Consider the following 19,224-nt stretch of genomic DNA (forward strand, 5'->3'; position numbering starts at 1 on the left):
AAACGTATACAAGTTTTATTTTTCTTAGTTGATTACAAAAAATGTTTCGTTAATATTTTAAACTTGGGTTTATTGTTTTATTCAAGATGTGGATCTCATCATTGTTATTCTCAAGATTGATCGAAAAGAGCACAGAATGGCAGAAAAATATATACAAAGGCAGTAAATGGCAACGTGTAGTGCACATTTTAAAGTCGAACATTATATTTTTATAATTTGTATAAAAATAATTTGATTGTTTTCTAAAGTAGCTAGACGATGTGCATCTAAATATTCTGTCTTTACAACTTAATCTAACCTAGGGCGAGGGATTACTGTGCCTCCTCGGGGACCTTTTTGGCGGGCTTGTGCTTCTCGTAAACCTCATCGTTCAGTCCCTCCCGATTCCGGGCAATTTCGATGGCCAGAAACTGGACCCGAAACACGAAAATAGAGTTGTCCGGAGAGAATTCCTTGCTGGCATCGGCGCGCATCAGGGTGCCATAGGAGTAGTCGTCCATCTTGTTAAACTTCTCGGCGAACTGGCGCCACTTGAGCTTCTCCGTGGCGGATTTAAGGATGTCATCGGTAAGCCGGCCAACTTGAAGATCGGGAAAATCCTGGCGGAAAGTGGCGTATATCTGGTCGTCGTAGGGCGTGAGTTTCAGCTGGGAGGGATGGATGCTGGTGATGAGCTGCAGAGAATCCGATAAACCAGTATCAATTAGCATTCCTTTATATCGTGGAACGTGTACTCACATTGAAGTGCACCTCGGCGTGTTCCAGAGCTTTAGAGGCCCACATCTCCTCCACCAGGGTGTCGTTGCCGAATTCTTCCGCTGGCCGCGACAGCAGCGAAGCTCCTTGCTATTAAGTCGATTAATTATGATCGGTTTCTTTTTATTTTAGCCGCAACATACCATCATCTCCATTTTATTTGAACAAAGCTGATTATTTACTTCAATAATTATTACAACGAAAATCACGTTTCGTGCTTTGTTTAGCGCAGTGTGACCAGGCGCAAGTCGGTGTGAATATTTAATAACATCGTACAAATACCAAAGACCATATTAGATTCAAATTCTGTTGCAATAAATTTAAAAAAAAATTAATAATCACTTAACAAATGTTGGTTTTGAATGTTGCAAATATATATATGTATGTATATGAGAAAGTATTTCTTACACTAGAATAGCAATAATTTAAAAAAAAGGCGTTAAAAAAATGACTTCCTTTAACCATTTTATTTGCATTGATTTTAGTGCCAGATTTTTTTTACAATTCCTTAATCACTTTCAACTTTTTCCACACAAAGCCCGACTTGCTCGAAAGCTGTTTTTATAACTACACACGTTATCAGCACACAACTAAATTTCGGGAATCATGTTCGAAAGCATAAGTTTCTTGTTCCTGGTAGCCCTGGCCTTTGTGGCCTGGGTCCTGCTCTGCTTCCAGCACGTCGTCCAGGTCCACACGCGAGGCTCCTCCGATTTCCGAGTCGAACTGTACACAGGTGAGAACAGTCATTCCTGCTTTAATTAAATGAAAACATGGCGAATTCGATTTACTATTATAACCGTTACTGGTAGCCAACCATAAAACTAGCTTTCTTTATACATAGGTATGTGATAGATATTCGGTATTAAGTGGATGTATGTATGTATGTTCGTACATCATTATACCCGTTACTCGTAGAGTAAAAGGGTATACTAGATTCGTTGAAAAGTATGTAACAGGCAGAAGGAAGCGTTTCCGACCATATAAAGTATATATATTCTTGATCAGGATCAGTAGCCGAATCGATCTGGCCATGTCCGTCTGTCCGTCCGTCTGTCTGTCCGTCTGTCCGTCTGTCCGTCTGTCCGTCTGTCCGTATGAACGTCGAGATCTCAGGAACTACAAAAGCTAGAAAGTTGAGATTAAGTATACAGACTCCAGGGACATAGACGCAGCGCAAGTTTGTCGATTCATGTTGCCACGCCCACTCTAACGCCCACAAACCGCCCAAAACTGCCACGCCCACATTTTTGAAAAATGTTTTGATATTTTTTCATTTTTGTATTGGTCTTGTAAATTTCTATCGATTTGCAAAAAAACTTTTTGCCACGCCCACTCTAACGCCCACAAACCGCCCAAAGCTGCTACGCCCACACTTTAGAAAAATGTTTTGAAATTTTTTCATTTTTGTATTGGTCTTGTAAATTTCTATCGATTTGCCAAAAAACTTTTTGCCACGCCCACTCTAACGCCCACAAACCGCCCAAAACTGCCACGCCCACATTTTTGAAAAATGTTTTGATATTTTTTCATTTTTGTATTGGTCTTGTAAATTTCTATCGATTTGCAAAAAAACTTTTTGCCACGCCCACTCTAACGCCCACAAACCGCCCAAAGCTGCTACGCCCACACTTTAGAAAAATGTTTTGAAATTTTTTCATTTTTGTATTGGTCTTGTAAATTTCTATCGATTTGCCAAAAAACTTTTTGCCACGCCCACTCTAACGCCCACAAACCGCCCAAAGCTGCTACGCCCACACTTTAGAAAAATGTTTTGATATTTTTTCATTTTTGTATTAGTCTTGTAAATTTCTATCTATTCGCCAAAAAACTTTTGGCCACGCCCACTCTAACGCCCACAAACCGCCAAAAACTGTTCTTCGCACTTACACTAGCTGAGTAACGGGTATCAGATAGTCGGGGAACTCGACTATAGCGTTCTCTCTTGTTTTTTTATAATCACTAGCCTAGTCGGTCTCGCTATGTCTGCCTGTCGGTGTTCAAAATACTTCTTGTTTTCCGAAACATGTGATTAATTTTAATTTATGTACTTGTCCAGAGCGTCCTGGGATTTCGTTTGAGCCGCAGCTGTGCCAGAGTTCCTCAGAGCATAGTCGCTCCGGAAGCACATACGCATTCGCAACGAGCTTCGGAGTGATCTTCGCCCTGACCTTCGGTCTGTCCAAGCTGCTCCAACTGGCGGAGTTGCAGGCCAAAAGCTTTCTGAAAAGCCACAAGGCTCTGCATCCCGGATCTTCTTCCATAGTGCAGGATCCAGTTGCCGAGCAGCAGGCGCCATGTCAGCAGAACGATTCGAATCCCTTCGAGCCCCTGCTGGACCACAATGAAAATCTGAAGGAGCAACTCAGTATCCTGCAACTGCAGTGCCTTGAAATGCGCGAACTTCTGCACGAGTTGGAGATCAGCAGCAGCTCCAGTAGCTATGGGAGTGTCAGATCCGGAAAGCAGACGCCAATGGCCGAATCCTCCGAGGAATCAATGGTGGTGTGGAGGCGAACGGATTCCATGACTGATACAGTCTCCGGTTCATTGCACGCCGACAAAGTCAAATTCCCCTCCACCCAAAACATCTACATCAGCAACAGCCACATCCACATCAACGGACAAGTCTACCTGACTGAGAACCACGTGAACGTCGAGCTCTGCCAAAAGGCATCTATGTTCGGTCGCAGACAGAGCGAGTTCCTCCAGGTGGCGGGAATGTACATCTCCGGACCCAAGAAGCTACCCATGATAGCCGGTCTGCGGTGCAACAACATCCTCATCTGAGGAGTCGCCAAAATCATCCATTATACTCGCAATAAACAATGTTACTAGCACTTAAAAACCCTTTTTTGGTTCTCTGTAGCTATAGTGGTTATGTTGGACCGAACGATCATTTGGTGGTTGGTGGCATTGGTCTTTGGGCCTCGTCCAAGCGTAGCTGGCGGTTCAAACATTTGGTTTTAAATATAAGTGATAACGTCGGGGGCCGGAAAGCTGCGGTTTCAAATATTCCCAGAATTAAGTTTGAATGGAGTTTGTGATGGGTCGAACCTCTTTCTGCTTCGGGGTTTATTTTCATAGTGGTTTTGGTTCATGGCGGCTTGGTGCCCCACTTTGGAAACGGGTCAATGGTACATTCCGCCAACAGCGATTCTCTGCTGGCGGGATACCTGATTCAGTTGTTCGGTATGAACATTCTCCACCCCTTGCAAGAGGAATATTTGCAATTTAGGAGAGATAGCAGCGTCCCGAAAGGATCCATCCCAGTTTGGAATGGGCAGGCCGTCCTGGCTCGCGAGGATACCCGGCAGCATCAGGTCGGCGTACACGTCTGCTCCAAGTGCAGCCGAGACAAGCGACGGGTGGAACCACCGGTCACCCGCTAGAGTCACGTTGTGGAACATGTCCTGCACCTTCGGATCCAGGGGCTGTGCCGGCGTCCGGCTCTGCATTTGCTCGTCCACTAGCATCAGCAGTTGTTTGCTCATCCGGGATGATTTCGAGCGAATTTCAGTGGTGCACAGCCGTTCGTTGCCAACTCCCGTAATGGCCCAATTGAGGGCCTTCACCAGCGAGACGTGGATGCGACTCACGGGGCAGCACGGATCCACCAAGACTCGCACATCGAATCCTTTCTGATCGGACCCAATAAGCACGGCAGCGGTCGGAAGGATGCTGACACTTGTCCGCACCAGGCTAGGCGCGCGCGTCGGGGTTGACAATGAGCTGCGGGGTGGGAAAACATCCATCGGCGAGGCTGGGCGTCGTGACCCGGTTGAAACCGCCTCCTGACGCCGTTGAGGCAGAGGCGCTGCTCGTGGTTAGGCTTCCGTCAGGGCCTCGAAGAGCATGGCTGCCCGGAGCCGCTTCACAGTCGGCAGTTGTAGGAAGCGCTGGCAGCTCTTCAGTGGGTGAACACCCCTGCAGACTCGACATCGGTATACATCGTGAAACGATGAACAACGGACAACGGGGCGGATCGCTGGGGCCATTGCATATGCGGCTATATAGGAAATGGGTAAATAATGAAAAAATTAGATGTTATGGATGCGGATGATCATGACACATGGACGACGTAGGATGACAGAAACTTAGGACTAGTCATTAGCAGTTTTTGAAATAACTAAAGTATGGAGGAGTCATTCGACTCATTAGGGCTGTCCATTGGGAAGCGAATCATTTATGCCACTGGTCTTCGGAGGACCCTCCGTGCTTTGAGAGCGTCTGCCACTCTGATCTTGCCGTCCACGCCAGGACAGATCAATTGGATACGCCCAAGCCACTCGTTGGATGGCAAGTTCTCCTCTTTGATCACGACTATGTCTCCCGCCTGGAGATCTCGCGTTGGGAACTTCCATTTGTTTCTTTTGTGGAGTTCCTTTAGGTACTCCTCCTTCCAACGCAGGCAGAACTGCTGATTCAGAGCTTTCAACCAACGCCACCGATTAATAATGGAGCTGGGACCTTCTTTAATATCAGGTTCTGCTACCGCAAGTAATGGTCCACCGATTAGAAAATGCTCAGGGCTAAGGGCGACAAGGTCCGTGGGACCGCCACTGGGTCGCGAGATCCATGGGGAGTGGCTGATCCCAGCTCAGCTCCCGTAGCCAAATTTTCTGCATGAAAATCTTGGCTCGGACTACGAAAGGTGATAGCCATCCTCTCGTTTTGTGTAAGCAGTTTGGAGGTGGATCTCCATTGGAATAAAAAATAAACTATCAGATGTAGCTTGCCAACGGATCCCAAGAGTTTTCGCCGTACTAGCCTCTTCAAGCTCAAGAAAGTCTGCTCTAATCAAGTGCTCCTTTGGAACCGCTTTGGAGAGTTTTCTCTCGTTCGAAGTCCACTTCCGTAATGGAAAACCAGCACTCTCAAGAGCCAGCCGAAGCTCCTCGATGGCTAAAACTGCCGACTGCTTAGTGTGAGTGCCTGCGAGGACATGACGTACATGAAGTTCGAAATGATGTCACTTACCAAAGGATATTGGCCTCGGATATTCTGAGCCAACTGTTGTAGTACGCGGATGGCTAGGAAAGGCGCACAGGTTACGCCGAAGGTGACTGTATCGAGTTCATAGTCACAGAGCTCTCCGTCCTTATTGCGAAAGAGGATTCTCTGAAAGCGCGTATGGGCAGAATTTACCCGAATTTGCCTGTACATCTTTGGGATGTCAGCATTGAAAAAATACTTGAAGAAATGCCATTTTAGAATCTGGATAGTCAGATCGGACTTCAGTACGGGCCCCGCATGTCATTTATTTGATGAAGGATTGGAAGCATTAAACACAACGCGAAACTTCATTGTGGTGCTGTTTGGTTTGAAGACGTGATGGGGCAAATAAAAATTAATAGAGTCGTTCGGAGTGACTTGGTGCATATGACCTAAATCTAAATACTCTTGAATGACTGAGTCGTACTGCTTTTTTGACAGAACGTCTTTATTCAGTCGAATCTCGTTTCTGAGATGAACTGAGCCAGTGCGATCGACCTGGAGTGCCCAAGATGGATATTGTGAGGCTCTTTAAAAGGCAACGAGACCACAAACCTCCCATCCTCGTTCCTTTTGGTAGATTGGACAAAGTTTTCCTCGCAAATCGATGTAGATTCCCTAACCAGCTTCACTGGAACATCCTCCACCTCCCAAAATTTTGTGAGAATGTTGTCTAGTCTGGACTCGGTGACAGCTAATCGGGACGAAAATGAGCATATTCTGCTTGTGGGATTCGTTGCGATTGGACCGCAAAGAATCCATCCGAATAAGGTCTCCTGGCCAAGAAGCGTGCCACAGATATTGGAATGGGAACCGCTGAGAATGATCGATGGCAGGATATCGGCACCAATCAGAACGTCGATCTGCGAACACCGGTAGAAATTTGGGTCTGCTAGTTGGAAAGGCGGCAGATGCTTCAAAGAGTCTTCATGTAAAGTACAGGATGGGAGATTCCCGGCCAGTTGTGGTAGTACATATGCAGAAGTTTTAATTTGGGTGTGGGGCTTGACGGGAGAACCTATGCTGAGTTGACAGCGCTTACGGGGCTGAACCGCAACAGTGAGGTTGAGCCCTGAAACTTGAGCATGGATGGAATCATAAGGCAACTTAATCAAGTTGAACAAGCGTTCTGAAATAAAGGTTGCCCCAGAACCCGAGTCAATAAGTGTCCGTGCTGAGTATCAGATGCCTAAATGGCAAATCTCTATAAAAGCTGTACTCAGGAGGACCCTTCGAGTGTTTACAGCCAGAAACGTTTGCACATTCGGTTCATTCGTTGATGGAGTGGACTGTATATCTTGCTGGTGGTTAAATGTGGATACGGGGGGCTGGTGGTCAGGATTGACCGCTGACTGATCTGGTGGAGTGCCATTTCGGAGTGTTGTGGCGTCCTCTGCAAGTATTGCAATTATGCGTGCTAGTGCAATCCCTAAGAAGATGCGTTCTGGCAAAACAGTTTAAACACAACTTCTGCTGTTTTATATATTTCTCCCGCTCTCCGACTGGCATTCGTAAGAAGAACGGTCATAGGATGGTTCTCTTGCGAACAAAGTTTACAGGATTGTGGAGTTACCGTCACTTTATTCTCAAAGGTCTGGATCGCCCGCGAGCTATTGTCAATCCGCAGTGCTTTGGATTGAGCGTTTGGCTTAAAATCTTTAATCGCCTCGAGCTTTCGATGAAGATCTTGTAAGAAAGCCTGGAATTCAGCCCAGAAGGAAATATGTGTCTTACTCATAAGGGATTATTCCCATAGAGACAGCGTTGGCTTCGGCAACTTGGCAGAGCACAGAAAAACGAGCAGGAAATCCCAGTTAGAGGTGTCGATTTGTGCTATATTCAAAGCTGTTAAACAACCTTGAATTGTGCTCTCTACCTGTTTCAAGGATTTGCCGCATTCAAGGGCAACAGAAGGTAAATTAAACAAAATCTTAAGCTGACTGTTGACCAGCAGCCTCTTGTTTTCAAAACGATTCTGCAAGTTTCTCCATGCTGATTCGAACCCATCATTGGTTAAGGGTGATTAGCCTCACCACTAGTTTTAGCATTGAGATGGACAACTTCTGAAAGCCGAGGGTTGTGTATGTAGATGGCTGAGAAAAGGTCCCGAAACGTGGGCCAGTGAACATAGTCCCCACTGAAACTGTCGCACTCAAATGGGGGTAAGCGACACCCTCCCTGAGGAGGTGCCGGAATGGAGGCCTGAGCGGACTGTTGCGAGCGTGAATCTTCTTCAATGATCTCGTTGAGGCTTGCTGCGCACCGCTCGTAAACGGCATAACAGTAGTCATACTTGGACTGCATGACTGTTGTTGTGTCTGTGGATCTCAGACCGGACAGAACTTCGGAGCACGCCTCGTATTCCTTCTCCACCTTGTCCCAAAGGGCTCTGATCTGCTCGAGTCGCACCCTACTTGTGTGGATTGACGGACTTGTGTCTGCTGGGGTGTTGACTCTGGTCTCGAACTGACCTACTCTATCGGTTATGGTCATGAATTTCATCAAGGCCCTGTCTGCCTCAGCTTGCGCCATTTTTGCGTTTGCTCTTGTAACTTGGGGCGACGTGCTCGTGGATTTTAGTGGAGTTGTCGATGGGCTTTTGCTTCGGGTGGGATTTTGGGCTTTTGAAGGGTACAGATGACTCGCTCTTGGCTTAAACTCGTTGAGACGTTTTAGAGACAGTCAAACGGGTTCTTACCTCCTCACCGTGGCCAATTGGCATATTAAGCTCTGTCCACTTGGACAAATACGGGGACGCTGGATAAAGCGTGCAACCACTTGAAAAATCGAAACAACTTATATATTTGGGACGCTGGATAAAGCGTGCAACCAATTGAACGATCGAGTTAACTTATATATTTGGGACGTGCAACCAAGATCGAAACAACTTATACATATATTGGGATGCTGGATAAAGCGTGCAACCAAGATCGAAAAAACTTATATATTGGGACGCTGGATAAGCGTTGGATCGATCGAAATATTCCGTATTTGGAAAAAAATAACTGGAGTCGTAACTGGAGTTGTAAATTTGGAGTTATACAGGGTCACTCGATAAAGTGCACAAAAAGTAATTTAAGAACCAAATTATCGCATCAATTTAGACAGGATGTGGGGGCGCAGGACAACGCGTGAAAAATGTGACAATCGGAACAAAAACACCGGGACCGCTGTATTGAGCGAAAAAAAATAAAAAATGAATAATCGGAATTAATCGATTTAGACAAAGGTAAGGGGCGCCGGATTACGCGTGAAAAAAGTGGTAATCATAACAAATTATGTTATACTTTTATAAAGAACTTGGGGTCGCTGGATTAAGCGCGGAATACACAATAATCGGAATAAACGTTGTTATCGATTGAGGAAAAAACAGATATGAGGGCGCTGGATTACGCTGGACTATGATTGTCGATGTGGGACGCTGGGTAAGCGTGGATGTTTGCCCAATTATTGAGACGATATATGCGAATCGGAATAAAATCAAGAACGGAGTTCAAAAAAGTATTAAAGAAAAAACCACACATTGGCACTTTCTATTGGAAACTAAAACTAAAAAAAAGTAGTGCCAGTGAGAACGGTTCCTTATTGGAATATGCCGAGTATGACCCTAGAGTTGCTACCTTGACGTCTAATAAATATGTTAATATTAGCGCCAATGGTTGCTTTTAAATTTGTTTGTGTTATACCTGGATACCGGGATACCTGACTCAGTTGTTCGGCATGAACAATTAGCAATAATGTTTTAGAACTAATAGACCGGCCAAGGTAAGGTTTTTTTCTTTAACTATAGTTAGTTCTACCTGACCTGCATGGAACGGCATTAAATCTTAAGATTATTTGGGAGTTATCCGCGCAGCTGTTGGAAAGCCCTATTTTGAGGATACCTGCTCCAGATACCTTTGTAACATGTACTGTGTTGCCCATTTGCACCGCCCAACGACGTATTGGCATGTTTATAAGGCCTACGTCTTACCTATTCACATCAGATGGAGCACAGCTTTTGTCAAAGCCACTTCTCACAGATTGCTTATTGCTGCCAATATTTAAAGTACACACCCTCAGTGAACAAGATCGAAAATAAGGCAAGTTTATCAAATAGAAAAGGTTTGCCAAATTCTGGTGCCTCAGTCTGCTGAAAGCGCTTAAATATTAACATTCGCGCTTAAATATTCTTGTAGTTTAGCTTTAATGAATATCTTACGGATGTTTAACGCCCAGTTCGTGTAATTTCAGATTCAGATCGATGGAATCGTCAGTATGCCGCGTTTGCCTAGTTAGTTACGATGATATGGTCAATGTTTTCGATGCGTCTCATGAACCTGGCTTATCCATTGCGAATCTGATATCTAAGTGCACTGGCTTTCAAGTTGAGAAGGACGATCAGCTACCCAACACCATATGCAAGTCCTGCCTGGAGGATGGGAAGAACGCATTCGACATCATAGAATCGTACGAGAGAAGTCATCAGTTCTATTGCTTCTTTAAGGATGTACGCGAGGAGGAAAGCGAAAATAAGGGATCCTGTTTTTCCGAAGAAGTGGAATCAGCTGGAGAGGAATACCGGGAAGAAAAGAGGACTGAAGAATGTGTAGATTCGAAGGACAATAATATCGAAGCTGACGACGACGATTCCGGTAATGAACCTGATATTATTAAAAGCAATGCCAAGGCGAAGGAGGCAGACGGTTTTAGCTGTTCCCACTGTCCGAAGTCTTTTCGAACGAAAGGCGGTCTAAAGACACACTTTCGTTCACACACAGGAGAACGTCCCTTCAAGTGCTCCCTCTGCCCCAAGTCCTTTGCCTACAAATGTGTTCGGCAGAGGCACATGCTTACTCACACTGGAGAACGACCCTTCAAGTGTTCCCGTTGCCCAAAGGCATTTTCCATTGGTCACAATCTCAAGGTACACATGCAGATACACGAAAGAGAAGAATCGTTAAAGGGCTCAGACTGCCAAAAGGGCATTATAAATTCTACCATTCCTAAGCGACTGTTTGCCACGCTCATCGATAACAGTAAGTTCCAGTGTTCCCAGTGCTCGAAGGCCTTTCCAGACGAACATGAACTTAAGATCCACATGCGAGATCACCCAGAACGCCCCTTTAAGTGTTTCCATTGCCCAAGGGACTTTGTGCTTGATGCACATCGTAAGCGACACATGCTAACCCACAATGAAAGATATCAAGCCCACAAAACGTATGGCCGCAAAACACTTCTTCGGACACAGCAGCTAGTCGTCACAAAGCCATCTAAGTGTGCTGTGTGTTCAAAAATGTTCATTGACAATTTGGCTCTTTCCGCTCACTTGAAAACCCACACTGAAAGAAAAGACTTCAAGAGTGCCCATTGCTCTGGCTTTTGCACATCTCCAAGTTCGAAGTCGACACATATGAACACACAAGCACCTTAACCTCCGACCTCAAATAGGAGCATGCCCATTAAAGTGTTTCCACTGCTCAAAACACATGCTGTCGTACACAGACGAAAGGGTCGTATAAGTGTCCCGAACACTTTGTCGATTTGTACCTTAAAACAACACTTGTTAACCAACACTGGAAAGGACGGGCAATTTTCGAATGCGCGCAGGCTTTCGACTTGAGCACCATCTGGATCGCCATATTTCAGCACACACGGAAAATAACTGAATTTAGAATTTATTTCTTAACCAAATTTAATTTCGGTTTTGGTTTAGGAAGGAAATTGTTCTTTTTAGTTTGTGCATGTAATGTAAATGAATCCTGCGAAGTACACGACACTTACACGAACACACGTATATCTGCTGTGGTAATCCGATCCTGCAATCGAAGAGTATCGCAACTATTAGGATTTGATGTTCGCCTATCGATGAAAATTGGACACAATCGGAGGCAATTGATAAATAGAAACAAGAAAAGAAGATTGTTTGGGCAAGCCAAAGCTTACACATGCTATACATTAATTATACATTAAAATGGGGTTTTAGCGAATAAGAATAAGAATAATTAGAAAGTAATTTTGCGAATGTTCCTATGGCAGCTATGTTATACAATCGTCCGATTTTGGATGAATTACATTTAAAAACTTTTGATAACTAAGATTTTGCTTTTTCCATATAAGTATTGTATTATGTATAAATAAAAGCATTAATACTTCTTTTGGATCTCAATATGCACATTGATAATTATTGCTAACCGCTAGGACAAGTTTTGTGCAGTTTGTTCCTGAGATCTCGACGTTCATAACGACGGGCAGACAGACGGACATGTCCAGATCGATTAGGCTGAAGATCCCGATCAAAGAAACGCTTTCCTCTGCTTGTTGCATACTTCTCAACGGATTCAGTATACTCTTCTATATGCGATTAACAGGTATAACAATAAAAAGTCCGCAGGAGCTGCCATACCGATCTTGACACATTACGGGAGTTTCCATCCCGTTTTCAACACATGTCGGGAGTTGCCATCCCAAAACAGTTACGTAAAAAAAGCGATAGATGTCGCCACTAAATATTTATTTCTTGGTGAACTTCAAAATAGAGATTTTCATAGGTTTAAAAAAATAGATGCAGTGGTGAATGGTGGAACGCATGGAAACGAAATACTTACTTTGGAAAATATCAGAAAAATAACTGGCTGTGAAATAAGAAATAAGAAACAAATGCTAATTTAAAAATAAAGAAAAAACTGTTCAACAGAATCTGCTTGTGAGTCAACTTAAAATGGTAAGTACTAGGTGCTCTGTTAAATTCAAAGTAATGTCTCAAATCTCGTTTAAAGAACTTCAAATATTACCATATCAATGACCAAATGAATCCACTGCAGCAATGAATCCTCCAAAAAATATACAATACATGAAATTGGTTTAAATAAAATCACCTGTTGCGCTTACTCTGTAATTCCTGCCAACCAAGAAATCACTTTCAATATACTGCCACTGACTGCCACTCTGATAAAAAATGTAATTCTTAAAGTAGTATGTGTTCAGAAGGGTATCCAATATATTTAAATATATATATTTTTGTTGCAAAACTCCATATCTTGATTACCCGATCGATAGAGTTATAATATATTTTATTTAGATCAAAGCAAAAGGACCAAAACGATTTTTAAGCTGCTTGCGTGTGATTTTGGTCCTATTTGCATTTTATCATTTATGGCTTCATAATCATGATTTATCATATTATCAACTAGACAGTCTGCATGTTTTCATATCAGGATATGAGTTGTTTGAGTAATATTTATCACTTGTAAATTAAATGGGTACACAACATTCAACACCTATAATGGTTGATTAGATGGTTGGTTTCTTGATAACTCCCATGCTAGGACTCCATTCAGCTCAGTTCCAAGTATCTGATATTCAAGGAACTCTAACTTTCTACTCAAACACCCCAGAAACTCGCTCCTGCCTTTAAATTCTCTATAATGTAGATTGCTATATTTTGATTTGATTGTTGTAGATTCAATAAAAAAGTGTATAAGCGTCGGTAAGCATCGGATAACGAAGCGTTAATTGAGTCACAGGCCAGTGATAATAATGCAACGCCTTTCAAAAACTAATCAGCCTGGTAAACCGAATTCCCTGGCCCAGCTCAGTCGCATTGTCCGCAAAAGCAACAATCCAATTATTCAGTTAATTGTCTCACCTTTATGAACAAATTAAAATCCAGCCCAGAGTCAAATGGACTCAAGGCGCTGGGCAGGACGCAGGCAATGCCCATTGTCCTGCCAGGCGAAAAGCAGGAGCAATCGCATCAAGAAGTCGTCGCCGCTGTTCATTATCCTAAAGGACGAGACGCGGGACAATCCAGGACAATCCAATGCGGAGACAAAGCTGGCAAGTGAAAAACGCAGTGGGATTGCGGCTGAGTCACAGCCGGAAAGCCAAAGACAAACACAAGTGTGGAAACACACCGAGAAGTTTTGAGTGAAAAATTTCACAGTCAATGGATAATCGGGATTAAATCTTCTTGAAAAGTTAATGTTTACACACGCACCTACCGTTGGCGATGAGCGAAAAAAAGATGCAAAAATTATGAAAATATTGTCACAAGTGCACAGCAGCCAGCCACCGCAAACTGGCGAACCAGGGCCCAGGACCGCAAGGATCGCCAGGACGAGCCTGGACGAGCCATGACGAGCCAGGCTGGACGAGGCTGGACCGGAGCGAACAGGACAATTGCAGGCGGCAATCAAAACATGCAATTGTCCGTTTCGTTCCGCCTCGAATTGAACTGCACAAGAACCGAAAAACCACAAAAGGGACGCAGGACGAAGGACGAAGGACACTGTTCTCTGAGGACGAACCTTGGTAAGAGGATTTGCTCGTCAAGTAAACATACGAATGGCAGGCACCCGATTGCCGCTCCTGGCCAAAAGGACATACATACAAGCATATACGTTTGCGATTGAACGCAGCCTACAGGACACGCACGAAACCCCAAATCGAAGATGCACAGCCTGCATAAATAAATAAATAAATAAAATGATTTGAACATTTTTATTTTTGCACACGGAGAGAGACGAAACATTTTTCTTTGCGTTAAAGCAAACAATTTGTTAAAAACCGTTTGTTGCACTCGTTGTGTTCGTATTTACTTTAAATTTATGCGAAAATTAAAAACGTTTTTCGCAAGGATTTCCAGTTGCCCGAATGTTTTCATAGACGAGCCATTCCAAATTTTCCGGACACCGGAGCGTAGCTTACAAAAATATAGATTTCGCCATAAACATCATGGGCCATTCAAAGAGTTTTCCATTGCGAATTTTCCGGCTCCGCCACGTTTCCATCGAATATCGCCAAAGTCTCGAATATGTCGCGTACTTCGCTCGCAAATAAACAAAAGTCTTGTTGCAATAACATGGCGTGGGATATTTATTAAATAAACATTAGACCAGCAACCCAGCAGCCCAGAAAGAGATACGACACTCGGTTGCTACTTTCAATGGGAATGACTATCATCGGGCAAGGTGTTTTATGAATGAATTCAACCGTTGCCAGCGGCCCAAAATGCCGATTGCCAAATGGTAAATGGTAACGGGGTCTGTCTGTCCAAGCCAGGTAACAAATGTAGCCTGCGAATCGTTGGCACAGAATGGTGGGCGTATTAAGTCCGTGATTCAGATTTACACTTAAGAGATTCGGCTAACCAACTCTAGCAATAAGCTTACATTTCGAAATACCCATTTTCTTTCTTAAATTGTAGCTTAAAACAAAGTTTCTGAAATATGTATACATCGCATATCTCATATGAAGCTTTCTTACCTATTTCTATACTTTAACAAATTCGAATATAATAAAGAGGATATCCTTACGCGTTAGTTGCTGTTATCTAAATTATTTATCTGAGTTAATGATAAATCTCACAGCTTCAGGATCTTGTTTCATACTCAACTACGGGCAATTACTTAGGGCAAATATCCACACCTCGGACACGCTCCCAACTTATCTTTGGCCATCCCAATCCCTGCATCCAGAAGCGAGCAGCATTGTTGGCCAGAAACACCCACACCCACTTCCCAGCGGGTTGCGACTGGTAAGCCAATGAAGACCACTAATAAGCCACGAAAACCGCAGCACACGCGTGAAATCATTATCATCATCATTACGGAATCGGGCGGGGAAAACCGGACACATTGAGCATCAAAGGCCAGGTAGTCCGAGTGCGAGTGAGAGTCCGAATCTCGAGGCCTCAAAATCTGAAGCATCTGGGGGAAAACCCGGCGCAAACTCGAGGTTTCATTAAGAATTCCCGCTGCGCGCATTAAAGTCTAAACATGCCTAAAAAGTTTCCCCTCTTTGGACCGATCATCGACCTAAGCATCGATGATTAGCATTTGGCATCCGGTGTTGGCCAGGTAGGATTCAGGATTCAGGATTCAGGATCCAGATTCGGAATACGCGGCTCCAGATTCCGGAGTCCAGACTTAGCGCCGTCTGCTGAATTTCCGCCGCTTATGACCGGAAGATTTTCGCCATGATTACGCTTATGATTAAGCTAATGGCGGATATTTCCCAGCCCCTTCCTGGGAACACGCGTGTGTTTGTCCGCAACTAATCTGCCAAATTGTCTGGCCAAAGAGAGCGGTCGCGGGAAAAAATCGAAGAAATTATGCATAATAAGCCCGCAACTGTGTACGAATCATAAATTTTAATGAGTGGCCAATATAGACTCCGACTCCGACTCTAGAACCATCCAAAAAAAAAAAGTTTGAAGAAGAGGGGGAAAGGTCGAGGGTTGCGGGTGGAAGTATCTACAAATTTTGTGGCCACCGGAAACTGCAGTGTGCGAGGGAGAGCGAACCGCGGGCAACGCCATAGCTGCATCCCTCTCTGCAGCTAGCCACGCCCCCTTCTCAATGCTGCGCAGTGGTTTCTGCGAGTGTATGTGTGAGCCTCCTATCAAATTGGTGGAGAGAAAGAGAAATTGTTGCATATTCATGAGAGAGCAGCGGAGCGCGCGTTCGTGTGCGTGTATCTGTGAGTGCCGTTGTATCTGTGTGAGTTACTTTAACCCCTGCATGCGTGTGAGTGCCGCATATTTCAAAGATTGAAACCGCTTTATCAGCATTTTTCCTGCATTTCCTTGCCCGTCCTTCCCAACAACAAAAATCGTATTTTTTTTGGCTGCTTAAGTCCTTGGTTCAAGTGTCTGATTAGGTGCACTGCCCTGCACTTTAAAATCAATATTATTCTTGGATTACTCACCCGAAAAAACGAGAAAAAGAATTCTGCCCAAAAAAGGGCATTGCTAAAATTTAATAATGGCCACTGACTGAGCAGCCACATGTTGGCACTCGTCTCTTCTCCTCCACATGCTGATTACTTTGGACGGCTGCCCCATCTCAGCTCCTCGTTTTGCGAGTGCTCCTCCTTGTCAACGGCGGTGTCAGCGTTCCGTTGACTGCATCAAATTGAGCGTGGCAAAAGCCCGGTTGCCACTTGCCAAAATTATGGTGGGGTTGTCGTTTTTATTTGTCATTTGAGTACGGCGAATCTGTTTGCCAAGTTGTCAAGTTTTGTGATAGGCAAATAGGCGCCCATCAAGGCCCAAAGTTCAAAGAACTGCAATTTGTTTAATGATCACTTTAATTGGGTAATTTGGGCATGTTTCCTGGTTCAAAATTTATGATGATTATTGATTGCGTGCTATGCTGTTTCTCAATTTCAATGCTTAGACTAGATATATGATGTATATTATGAACACAGCATTTTACAATAATAATTGTATCATCATTCTCTAGTAGACATTTTACATTCAAGATCCAAGCAGCTCGCAGCCTTCATTCCATTTGCGGCGAAAATGTTAAGTTGCCGTTTCGGGAAACTAAATCAATATTTGGATAGGTCAAATGCAGTGGGATGGTCGGGATGCAGATATAGTCCTAGATACAGATACGAATGCGAATGGCCAGATACGATAGAGTGGCGGAGCAGTACGGATAGGGACAGCTGTGCGGGATGGGATGAAATGGGATGGAGAAATCGGACAGACAGGCAATGGCAACTACGTAAGAATAACATGAACTGTGCAAAATGCACAGACGGACCCACAGACAGTTACTCACAAAAAACTGCTCACACCCACTGCGAAACCCATACAATCGCAATCACGGCGCCGTCGTCGAAGACGAAAATTTGTTAAATCAGCAGCAGCAATCCTGAAACTGGAGAGAAAAAATGGGGAAAATATGAAGAGAATCCAGAAGGAAGGCGGAGTCGCCTCATTCGAATTTCAAATGCAGGACTCTCCTTTTCGCATCCTGCAGAGGATACTGGAAACAAGGAAACTGGACACACACATGTCGATGTCGATGATTCATGGCCTCCGACAGATCGCATGCGAAAAATTATGTTAAAACAATACAAATATTTGTCAAAATAATGCGATTGCGTTAATAGAGCCAAATATTATTCTTGTATCAATTACCCAGACGATTGGGGTTTTAAAGTGATGCAAAGCAGACTGCCCAGGAAAATACAAATAAAAAATAGTCAGCATACTTTTAAATTATCCAAATAAAATACGCGTGTTTGTTTTCCCTGTGTCTAATAACCAGACAAACACCCATCCCATTCAACCTCTCACTCACACTTCCACGCACACACACTCGCCCTTGCCCAAATAAACATATAAAATTTACTTTAAAGCTGACAAAGTCAATAAAAAATATTGTTCTAATAAGCAGAAAATAAAAATGAAGCGGGCGAAAAAAATCGAAAAAACGGCGAAGGACTTTTTGCGTTTGCCTGCTTCGTATTTGTTTTGCATTTGGGTTAGTAACCCTCGCGATGTGTGAATGAATGAGTTGCAAGTCAAACCTAAAAACAAGTCCGATTGTAATACTTTATAATTATCAGTTACACAACTCCAAATGTATTTACTATGTAAGAGCAAAAGTAATCTTCACAAATTCGGAATTTAACTTTTCGCACCTGACTTCAAATAATCACAATAGTGATAGTAAATAACTAGCTATGAATTAATTTTGCAGAGTATTAGGAAATATCGTTTAAAGAGCTTTGTATATTTTCTTTTTTTGATTATAAAGTGTATCTACTTTGCAAGTCTACTACATTTCAATGAATCATTTTCGAATAAGTGTATCCTAGTTCGCACAATGGCTTATCAAAGTTAGTGGGAAACATGCTTTGCTGTGTAAAATTCTTAGATTAAAAAAGCCTGAACAATTTTTCCCTTTTTGTTCAGCAAAAAAAGCTATTTTCAATTCAAACGCCCGAAGAGAGGAGTTGCTAAAAACTTAATGCCTTGCCTTCAACGAAAACAACCTTCAAAGGTGGCTCTTAACTTGGGAATCTTGGCGAAAACCCATCAAACTGCAAATTAGCAGGCAACTTTTTGGTCTCTGTCTTTCCAAGAAGGCGAACTTTAAGCTGAGATCGAAAGAACTTTACCACTAATTTATGCCAAAGTCATTGGGAGGGTGAGTTAGGTGGGTGGGTGGTTGGTTCGTTTGCAGCCCTCGATTCACCATCAACCCCACACCCACACCCACAACCACCCACTTGTGACCGTGCTGTTGGCTTTCCCAGGTGCCTCGACTATGTGGTGCTCGCTCGCTCTTACTTCTGTCGTATCTGGTATCTCATGGATGCGAGATAGAGAGAGAGCGAGAGCCAGCGGGACAGCGGGAGAGAGAGAGGGAGATAGGCCGTATTTTAAGCATTAGTTTGAACAACAAAAACAAGGGTCTGCAAAAGCGAAGGGAAGGGTCCACAGGACACACACCGTAGCTAGCTAACTATTTTTCCCTACTGGTTTAATACAAAAAAGAAACCATGAATGGCGTCCGCTCTCTCTCTCTCTCTCTCTCTCTCTCTCTCTCGCTATGCCACACACAGATACTTTTGCCGCAGCTGTGTGTGCGGGCCCACTTCACTTACTGACTGCGAGTGGCAGCCATCGTTGGTTGGCTGCAGATACACATGCAGATACGGATACATTGTGCGGGCACACAGTATCACACAGAT

The 19,224-nt window shown here is 43.8% G+C and overlaps 3 protein-coding genes across 3 annotated transcripts; 2 read left to right on the forward strand and 1 right to left on the reverse strand.

The window, feature by feature from the left end:
- Nucleotides 1-175: 175 nt before the first annotated feature.
- LOC120448307 (protein PBDC1) lies at nt 176-1,055 on the reverse strand. Its single transcript, XM_039630251.1, has 3 exons — nt 900-1,055; nt 739-846; nt 176-674 (listed from the first exon to the last, which is right to left on the reverse strand). Exons 1-3 carry the CDS (start codon nt 909-911, stop codon nt 312-314), a joined length of 483 nt encoding a protein of 160 aa, XP_039486185.1. The 5' UTR covers nt 912-1,055; the 3' UTR covers nt 176-311.
- Nucleotides 1,056-1,252: 197 nt separating this feature from the next.
- Nucleotides 1,253-3,604, forward strand: LOC120448306. Its single transcript, XM_039630250.2, has 2 exons — nt 1,253-1,492; nt 2,816-3,604. The coding sequence occupies exons 1-2, from the start codon at nt 1,363-1,365 to the stop codon at nt 3,544-3,546; spliced, it is 861 nt and encodes a 286-aa protein (XP_039486184.1). The 5' UTR covers nt 1,253-1,362; the 3' UTR covers nt 3,547-3,604.
- A 5,772-nt stretch (nt 3,605-9,376) lies between these two features.
- Nucleotides 9,377-11,696, forward strand: LOC120449699 (zinc finger protein 782). Its single transcript, XM_044006110.1, has 2 exons — nt 9,377-9,516; nt 9,985-11,696. Exon 2 carries the CDS (start codon nt 9,995-9,997, stop codon nt 11,162-11,164), a length of 1,170 nt encoding a protein of 389 aa, XP_043862045.1. The 5' UTR covers nt 9,377-9,516; nt 9,985-9,994; the 3' UTR covers nt 11,165-11,696.
- Nucleotides 11,697-19,224: the final 7,528 nt, after the last annotated feature.

Source organism: Drosophila santomea, chromosome 3L (genome assembly GCF_016746245.2).
Source record: "Drosophila santomea strain STO CAGO 1482 chromosome 3L, Prin_Dsan_1.1, whole genome shotgun sequence".
NCBI classification, from domain to species: domain Eukaryota; kingdom Metazoa; phylum Arthropoda; class Insecta; order Diptera; family Drosophilidae; genus Drosophila; species Drosophila santomea.